The sequence below is a fragment of the Daucus carota genome, chromosome 8 (genome assembly GCF_001625215.2).
Source record: "Daucus carota subsp. sativus chromosome 8, DH1 v3.0, whole genome shotgun sequence".
NCBI classification, from domain to species: domain Eukaryota; kingdom Viridiplantae; phylum Streptophyta; class Magnoliopsida; order Apiales; family Apiaceae; genus Daucus; species Daucus carota.
In genome coordinates, this window is record NC_030388.2 from 18,179,990 (window position 1) to 18,189,556 (window position 9,567).

Consider the following 9,567-nt stretch of genomic DNA (forward strand, 5'->3'; position numbering starts at 1 on the left):
ACTAGTCAACTAGTCAATGTACACGTGGACTGCTGCTTTGACACAAGCGAACCAATCAGGACATGCCATGTGGATGTAATGTCTGACGTGGAATTCAACGGTTTTATCGCTTTGGAAGAAAGAAACCGAAATTTGTTTTAGGGGTCGCAGAAGGGAAAACTTTTTTGTCACCAAAGGTTTCGAAGTACAAAATCGATCTTATCCACATACTACTATGCAATAATAAAAGCAGGATAACTGACTAACAGAATTTATTCCCGTATTGTTTTGTCATTCCTCGGCTATACAAATAAGGTATATTATTATTTTTTGTTTTAATTTAATTAAAAATTATAATTTATTATTGATATCTCATGTATCAAATTTATATTAAATTGTTTAAATATGAATATATATATATATATATATATATATATATTAAAAACTAGTGCAAAAAATCAATATATTGCAGGGATTATAAATTAGTTAAAGTAAAAAAAAATTAAAGGGGAAAAAGAATTGTTGTAATATTAGTGTATTGGAATCGATTGAGCTGTCGAAAAAAGTCCAAAAAAATTGATATTCGTTTCAAATATCTCAATTTGTATACGAGATAAAGCGGATATTATGCATATTCGAAATAATAAAACAGATATTATTTGCATCTGAATCCGACAATTCCAGATAATTACACTGATATAAGCATATTTGTGTCCAATAATATCCGAATCCGAAATTTAAATATATACTATATTTAAATTTTAAACACATAATATTTATTCTACAAATTTTGTAGTGTGTGTATTTATATGTTTTCATAAAATAATATATTTATACAACTTTAATATAACTCGAAAAATATTATAGAAATATATCATAATATTATTTGAGGTTAATATTTTAAAGATAATAAATCTGTATTAAAAGATAAATAAAAATTAATTTTAGAATAAATATAAATATTCTTTAATGACTTTAACTTTCAGGGTCATTTGGCAAATATGAATCAAAAGTTTCGGTCAGATCAATCTTGTTCAACACCGTGGAAACAAATGGCCCCTTAATCGAAATTTGTTTAGCCTGAAATATCATGCGTGCTTTAAGCAGGATAAATATATAAAACCAAACAAAGCATGGCAAATTTCCAAATAAATTATTGCTCACCATGTTATGTTCTTCCCTACAAACTCACTGAGGATAAAAGCCGTAAATTCCAGATTACTTTCCTATCTTATATATCCGACTTTGTCCAGTACAGAAATCTTCTGATGTACTGAAGATTGTCACAATACAATACAAGACTGCTTATTATTCTCTCATAGAGCTCCAACTCACATTGCTGATCTTGCTTCCTTGTTTTATAACCCGATAGATTCCTCCATTTTCTTTATTTGGCTCAAGAATATCCAAGTCATCTGCAAAGTGAAGACATCGGCATTGTGAAATACATTTTCTGCCGTATTTAAGAAAGTGCGTATGTAAGCACATTTGGTGAGGCTAGAGAGAAAGAGAGTGTACCATTACATGAGGAGCAATCCTCAAGCAATATACTGGAAATCCATCATAGAATTTGAGGGGTCCTCCGGCCTTAAAGGTTTTCACTACACAATCCAGCGAACCTGAATATGGATATTTCCCCTGAGCATCCGGTTGCATCTTCTGTATTTGGGTTTTGACATAATCAACAGGCAAACTGCAAGCTGCAGCGAAGAAACCAGACACTGAACTGGCCCCTGAAACGAAACATTGGACACAATCACATTCAAATATGTTATGCATCAAAAATTGGCTGGATCTAGAGTTTTTACTTGCAATTTGCAAATAAGCAACTGAAATAATTCAATTACTAAAGTAGCAAGTATCATCTGTTACAATGATGAAGGAACTACTAACAAGCATTACTAACAGTAAATAATGGAGCGTATTTTACATTCTAATTAACTGCTTTATGTACATAGAGAGATAATATCCTGTAGCTTCTTTCATATTGTGACAGTGAAATAAAGATGGTTACCTTCTTGATATCTTTAACTGTAACTTGGGATTGGAGGGGCTTCTGGGATAGTCAATTAAAATATATTAATCCCCACATAAGCTTGGTTTCACTTATACGTGTCGAGTTAGTAAAACATAGTTTGTCCTCTAATTTGTTTCATTTAAAGATACTATGTGTAAATTGCCTTCAGATTACTTGCACCACAGGCCAAGCCAAAACGGCACCATGAATCAAGCACGGAAACAGATAAGAGTGCAACACAAAATGTAAAATTAAATTGCCATAACTGATGTATCCCTCAGATCAGCACAAAAAGCATTCCTCCTTCTCTTGATACGAAGGCAAGTAAAGTTGCTATTATAATTGTCATATGACCGTAAGAAATTCAAGATGGAGCTATTTAGGAACATTCTCTTGTTTTAGCATAGTATGTTCACATAGTCAGTGAAGAATCCCAGAGCAAAATGTGAACATAAGTGACTGAATATATTTACTCCTGCATGAGCAATGCAAAAGACATACACAAAATACAGATAAAACTGGACTTTAAAAAGTATCTTACCTACAACAGTCGAAACCTCACTAAAGCCATTATCACTGAAGAACTCAATACACTGATCATAAGATGCAAGCATTCCCATATTCAGAGCCATTGCTCTCACTACGGTAGGACCAGCACCTTTCCAGAGAGACAATATTCCTTCATCTGCAGTTATACGATAGAGAGCTTGGAATGCGTTGGTGTAATTTCGACGTTGAGCAGCAGGTACGGTAGCATCAGCCTGCATGCGGATGAGTGCTAAATCTGCTGGACTGCCTACGCTTGCTCCAATTGCTCCAGCAGTTAGTCCACACAAAGCTTTCTGATACAGAGGCAGGGGCTTCCCATCATTAGATTCAATTGCCTTATTTGTCAATATTCTGATACGCAAAGAACATGCCAAAATGTTATGAAGCTTATTTTGTTCCACGAATAATAAAAATGAACATTATCATTCCCATGGATACTTTAATCAAGGAAGTTTAAGCATGCATGTGGAGGTGACTCCGCACTCTTCCAAGTCCATTTGACCCAATAACAATATGCAAATGTGTGCAAAAGAAGAGTTTAATTTTCTAAATCCAGGATGAGGCAAACTCATGACAGGCAAAGAACACAATTTTTAGATGAGCCCCTCTTTATGCATGTGCCAGTAGATAGAAACACAATACCCTGGCATCTGAACTTTGTTGCAAGAAAATATGAGATTGACCAAGTTCTCTGGACATGTAGAATTAGAAGACTATGGATGCACCTATGCAAAGATACATCGCGAGTAGTTAGTGCCTCACATTATCCCATTTTATTAAAGATTTATAAATTAGACATGGTTCAGAGGCCTTGAAGTCGTCTAGTATTTGCCTTTAAATTGTCTTATACTAACTACACAACTACATGATAATATGATCAATTTTGGTAGCATACAAGTACCGGTAAGAGATGTGCCATGAAGGCTTATCATTTCATACCAGTTTCTTTAGAAAATGGAACACTTAAACTGTGAACAGATACAACCAAGAATGTTAAGGAGCAAGCACCTGAAAGATCCAAGTCTGGTAGTTGTATATGTAGCTTGTCTGAGCAGCCCAGCAGATAAACCCTGCCCAGGATAATAAATTGGGACATTTTAATCATAGATAAGCCCAAACAAATTTAGCATCACAAATAGCTAGCATATCGTTATACAAGTGATTATACAATGCAGGATCACAAATTACTTTCGTTGGGCTCGTTAAACATGCCCTCTTTCAGTCTTTAAGTATGATAGCTCAAATCAGATGAAGTTTTATCCTTTATGTATGATGAATACCTCAAACTTTCTATGCTTGATAGATGAAGATTCTAAATAATAAAGTTCAGAATGGCAATCAAGCAAACCTTGTAGAAGGCACGAATTCCATCATTTTTAAGCATTTGCTTTGTCACATGAGCAGCTGATCCCTGGCCCAACTGAATTCTCACCTGTCAATAACAAATAACTAATGAGAATCCTCCTTATAAAATACCATTAGTTTTTTATCAGAATTATGTAGACAATATTAATATTCACAAGCCTTATGAGAACTAAAAATGACCCACTTGAACAATAAAGTTCAAAATTTTACATTAAGGGGAGAACTAATTGGTTCTCTTATTCTCATTTTGAGCATAGTTCTCGTTTGAGTCAAACCCAGGAATACGTGACAAAATAAAAGCCATAAATCACAGATACATTCACAAGTTTTACACATCAAATCACCTCGATCCAATCCGCACTCATTTAAATCTAAACCCCATAAAAAGCCACAAGAAATGAAAACCTATCCAAACCGGACATGCACACGAATAATCACCCAGAACCAATCAATAAAAAGAACAAACACGCATATATATCATAATCATAAAGCCACGTACGTAAACATTATGGAACTAACAAATAAATTTTGGATAAAAAAAAAGTAGTACCTTGATCATGTCGATGGGTTGTATAACACAAGTAGCGAGCATGCCGGCGGCTCCTCCGTTAACAAATGGCTTGATGGTGGGCCATACGCCGGATGATACAGGCTTTTGATCTCCCATGTTTTTTAACCTAGTTTTCAGAGAGGAAGAAACAAAGAGCAGTGTAAGTAGCAGCTGTTGGTGCACTACTCTAAAAGGGCTTTTTGTCAGGAATACGATGTATATCACATTATCAGTCCCAACTAAATTGCGGCCGGTTTGTTTACCTCAACTAATTTGTTACTTGTTAGTATACTAATGTAAAATGAGAATTTTATTTTTTTTGATTTTTTATAGTGCATACAATAATTCTTTCATTTTTGTGAATCAAAAATAACTTTGATATGTTTTATATGTCAGTTTTGATATATTTTATAATTTCAAAATTTTTATCAAAAACTTAGGTGACCATTCATGTTATGCAATCAAAATATTACAAAATTTTGTTATGATACAAAACATGTTATAAAATAAGTTTATAATGCTATTTTATTAAAAAATATTAGTTTTGCAAACTGGACATGTTCTGTAAAAACAAATAATGATGATTTGCATACTAACCTTTGAGATTCGCAAAATAACCTGCTCAAAGAATGGAACGACCAACTTCTCTTATCACGTCAGAATATCAGATGTGATCATCTGTACCAATGCATACCACTCAAACTTACTCTGCAAGAACATACTGCAGAACTATAACTCAGACATACTTATATTTTTTAGCTGTATTATACTTAAACAACTGGGGTTACATAGATTGCACGCATTGAGAGAACTAGTTAACAAAAAGAGAAGAGTTTATGGTTAAACTTGTACGTGTACAAAACTCAAAACTAGGTCACAGCCTTAGAATAAACAGCATCCTGAGACATTGCCAGTTGCAAACATTATATTTCAGCTCGGTAACCCCCAGCGCCAAAGTAATCTCTCCTAGAGCTAGCGATCTGCATGCTCTTCTGATGCTCCAACTTAGGGCAATCACGTATACGATGACCAAGTCCACCACAATAGCCACAGCCTTTCTCCCCACTTGCATTTGCAACTCTTTCTGCTTCCTTCGCCTCTTCCATGGGGTCACTCAGCTCGGCCAGAACAGGTGGTATTCTCTGTTTTGCTTCTTGGAGCAGATGCTTCAAATCAAGAAGTGTCGTCTCACTTTGATTCTTATTGATAAATGTAGTGGCTATTCCAGTCTTCCCACATCTACCCGTCCGTCCAATCCTATGAACATAATTTTCAATTTCAGCAGGCATATCATAATTTATCACATGCTGAATATCGGGAAAATCCAAACCCTTCGAGGCCACATCTGTCGCAACCAAGACGTCTTTCTTGCATGCCTTAAAAGATGAAATGGCATATTCTCTTTCTTCTTGATCCTTGCCACCATGAATCGACACTGCTTCAACTCCTTTTAAAAGAAGATATTCATGTATGTCATCAACATCAGCTTTGTTTTCGCAAAATATTAGTACAGGAGGTGGAGTCTTTTGAAGACACTCCAGAAGGTAAACAATTTTTGCTTCTTGTTTCACATACTCAACCTCTTGAATGACATCAAGATTTGCAGCTCCTGCTCTTCCTACATTAACAGTTACCGGCTTAACCAATGCACTTCTGGCAAAATTCTGGATCTTTGTAGGCATAGTGGCAGAAAATAGAAGAGTTTGTCTCTGAGCTTTAAAGTGATCAAACACTTCCCGTATATCATCTTCAAAACCCAAATCCACTAATCTATCCGCCTCATCCAAAGTTAAATACCTGCAATTATCAAGATTCATTTTTTTCTTTGCAAGCATATCCTTCAACCTTCCAGGGGTAGCAACAACGATATGGACCCCTTTTTTCACAACTTCCAACTGAGAGCGCATATCAATACCACCAATGCAAAGCAGAGGTCTTATCTCTGGATAATTGTACTCTCTCATCGATGTAAGAAATTCCTCTACCACATCATAAGTTTGCCTAGCAAGCTCTCGAGATGGACAAACTATCAAACCGAATGGTCCTTCCCCGGGAGCTATAGGCATCATAAGTTCTTCTTGAACAGCCATCATAATTAATGGCAACACAAAGACCAGTGTCTTCCCAGACCCTGTAAAAGCAATCCCAATCATGTCCCTTCCTGATAAAATCACTGGGAGCCCTTGAACTTGAATAGGTGTTGGCTGCACAATTCCTTTCTGTGCCAACTTCTTTAAGATGGGCTCTGGAAATCTCATGTCCTTAAAATTCTTAATCGGTGGCGGGGTATCTTCACCATCAACAATAATATGCCACTGCTTCCGAATGCCTTCACATGCTTTCCTAGACATCTTCCTGATAGGCAATGGAGGCTTCCATCCAGTTGGCAATGGTTCAGAGTATGTTATACCTTTTGCTAGTTCACGAACCGACATCAATGTCTTGCGATCTGACAGATGCTCCATCATCTCTTTCTCTTGTTGTACCATCTGTTCCGTGGGACTAACCTCCGGAAGGTCACGCTTAAGCTGTGAAGCCTGAACAAGGAGGCTAGGTTTAGCCTCAACAACTTTAGTTGTTTCTAACTCACTTTCCGGAGCAGTAGCATTCCCTTTCCTCTGAAGAATCTTTTGGGCTTCAAGTGCCCTCCGCTTTGCAACAGGGACATACTCAACATAATCATCATCATCCTCTATTTCCTGAAAGCTCTAAAAGCATCCAAGTCAGATGCGTCATACATATAAGGAATTATAGAGCTTGTAACAACAAAATTTCACTAATGTAATGCTGAGTGAGATCACGATCCATCATTCAAATAATAACAGGTAACAACTTGTTTATGTGATCAACAGTAACTAATACCTGTATACATCACTCTTGTTCATATGTTTTGCTAATCCCATTCTCACGAAGAGTCAATGAATGAAAAAATTACCCTATCACTAAACGTTTGCAAGTTTGTCATTACAGGTAGTTCCTACAAAAGATAGGACTAATATCTCAGATACCTACAGCAATGAAGAGTCTAACCTAACAACTTAATAAGTAACCTCGGAAAGTTAAATTTATAACAAAATACATATTCCTAACATGTACAGATCAATAAACCTCTAGAGATGTACTGTTACCAATCCAGAGAGCCACTATATACAGACCAATAAATCTATAATTCCATTGGCTTTGTTGATCTTATGTTGTGTTTGGTTGGGGAGAATGGAATGAAATGAGTAAAAAATACTTGAAACTAATAGAGATAGGAAGAAAGTTTTGGAAATATTTGAAGGAGTGCAAAATTGCTGTGATGAGATTTGAGAAGAAATTGAGGATGGGAGAGAATGGAGCATTCCATCTCAAATGGAAGGGGTGATATCTAGCATATGATGTAGGGAATGGAATGGAAGAAAGAATGAAATTTCTTAAAAATCATCCATAAGATAGTTCATTTTTCATTCCATTCCTTCCGGAATCATTCACCCCAACCAAACACAACATTAGTTTCAAACAGAACTATAGAAAACACCAGATGCACATGACATGTTTGTATTTGAACAGGAGTATAGGCTTACTGTAAGGAAATATTGAAAGGCCAAAATGTAAATGTGGTATACGACTAAAAAGCAGGAGCACGGCACTACCATGTGAAAATAATACCTTTGCTTTTCTTCCATTTTGGATAAAACAAAGATGCAAAAAAGTATGTTAAGTTCATAACTCATATGACAACATGGATTACCGATCACGAAATTCATACACAAATATAGTTATAAGTTCATAATGCCACAATATTCCGTGGTAACTACTGACCATTCGTGAGCGTACAAACGTAGACTGCATAAAAACTAATTACTATCTAGTAGTTTGCAAACATAGGTTAATATGCTGTTTAGTACTCGTGCAAAGGGCATACAGCTATCAGTACTGATGAAATCGTGAATAAACATTAGCTACTAGACCTCTATTCGTAATATAATTATATAATTATTATATCAAAACATAAACCTCTTGCAGCAGAGAAGCATAACACACATTTTCCTTCGGAATTTACAAAAACGCCGAGCCCTACCACACGAATCATAACTAATTCCAATTCCCATCAGTCTAAACAATCTATATCAAATCAGTATTTTTGGAATACACTATGAAACCCTAATTACGTAATAGTCCCAATTGGTGCAATCATGCATACTAAAAATTGATCAGAAGTTGTATTATCGAGAAACAGTCATAAAAATCAATCGATTATACTTAAATTTGAGTACAGAAAAGTGAAGAATAGCAATTAATAGAATGAACAGATAGCGGGCTGTGTGAAAAAAAATATATAAACAGACAAAGAGAAGAATGAAATTACCATAGTTTAGAGCGGATAAAACGCGAAAGAAGAGCTCCGATTGTGAAATCTTCAGCTGTGTTTGTGTGGTTCTTCTTCGACTAGTTCTTAGGTTTTTGATTTTCTAAGAGCATCTCCAACCATGAAAACCCCTTAGCTAAAAGGTGAGTTGTCATGCCAAAAATAAAAAATTTAGCCAACCACTTGAAAAATTCAGACTCCAACCACAGTGACCTGTTGTCTATAAATTTAGCCAACCTCCTATGGATGGCTAAATTTGTCGAACCTCTACAGGTCTGTAAGAAATCTATAGGAAGATTGCACATTATTTATTACTATATTGAATTGATATATTCTATTTTAACAATCTAAAATATTAATAACATGCTATTTTTAAATTATAGCCAACCAATATAGCCAATACCATTGAAGAGAAATGTCTTACAGGTTCAACAAATTTTACATAACGTCTTACAGGTCCAATTTAGCCAACGATTATAGCCAACACGGTTGGAGATGCTCTAATGCCACGAATTAACTTCTCAATTTGTTTCTTACTCGCTCGCCACTGTTAACTGTTAACTACTCTCCCTCTGTATATATAATTTTGATTTAAGTTAATTTATACATATATTTTGTTCTTTAAAAATTTCACTATAATTTAGAGAAAAATGACACTATAATTTCACTATAATAGTTTATTATTTCAATTTTCTTTTACTAAACTTTAATCAAGTCATCAATCACATATAAGTTAACTATGAGTTAGTCGGCACA

At 35.2% G+C, this 9,567-nt stretch overlaps 2 protein-coding genes across 4 annotated transcripts; both read right to left on the reverse strand.

The window, feature by feature from the left end:
- Nucleotides 1-1,113: 1,113 nt before the first annotated feature.
- On the reverse strand, nucleotides 1,114-5,192 carry LOC108199815 (mitochondrial dicarboxylate/tricarboxylate transporter DTC). 2 transcript variants are annotated; one of them, XM_017367804.2, is made up of 7 exons: nucleotides 5,058-5,192; nucleotides 4,461-4,587; nucleotides 3,894-3,977; nucleotides 3,554-3,615; nucleotides 2,538-2,896; nucleotides 1,498-1,712; nucleotides 1,114-1,394 (listed from the first exon to the last, which is right to left on the reverse strand). In XM_017367804.2, the coding sequence occupies exons 2-7, from the start codon at nucleotides 4,575-4,577 to the stop codon at nucleotides 1,338-1,340; spliced, it is 894 nt and encodes a 297-aa protein (XP_017223293.1). In that variant the 5' UTR covers nucleotides 4,578-4,587; nucleotides 5,058-5,192; the 3' UTR covers nucleotides 1,114-1,337. The 2 variants fall into 2 exon arrangements, with proteins under 2 accessions (XP_017223293.1, XP_017223292.1); XM_017367803.2 differs by lacking the exon at nucleotides 5,058-5,192 and having other exon boundaries at nucleotides 4,461-4,660.
- Nucleotides 5,193-5,203: 11 nt separating this feature from the next.
- Nucleotides 5,204-8,969, reverse strand: LOC108199814 (DEAD-box ATP-dependent RNA helicase 35). Of its 2 annotated transcripts, none has more exons than XM_017367802.2 (2): nucleotides 8,812-8,969; nucleotides 5,204-7,159 (listed from the first exon to the last, which is right to left on the reverse strand). In XM_017367802.2, exons 1-2 carry the CDS (start codon nucleotides 8,812-8,814, stop codon nucleotides 5,384-5,386), a joined length of 1,779 nt encoding a protein of 592 aa, XP_017223291.1. In that variant the 5' UTR covers nucleotides 8,815-8,969; the 3' UTR covers nucleotides 5,204-5,383. The 2 variants fall into 2 exon arrangements, with proteins under 2 accessions (XP_017223291.1, XP_017223290.1); XM_017367801.2 differs by having other exon boundaries at nucleotides 5,204-7,168; nucleotides 8,812-8,941.
- Between the last annotated feature and the right edge of the window lie 598 nt (nucleotides 8,970-9,567).

Coding starts and splice junctions, on each gene's coding strand:
- LOC108199815 (XM_017367804.2), bottom strand. CDS start 4,577: ATGGGAGATCAAAAGCCTGTATCATCCGGCGTATGGCCCACCATCAAG. Junction 3,616..3,893: donor GAATTCGTGCCTTCTACAAG/GTTTGCTTGATT, acceptor TATCCTGGGCAG/GGTTTATCTGCTGGGCTGCT. Junction 2,897..3,553: donor ACCAGACTTGGATCTTTCAG/GTGCTTGCTCCT, acceptor TTTGCGTATCAG/AATATTGACAAATAAGGCAA.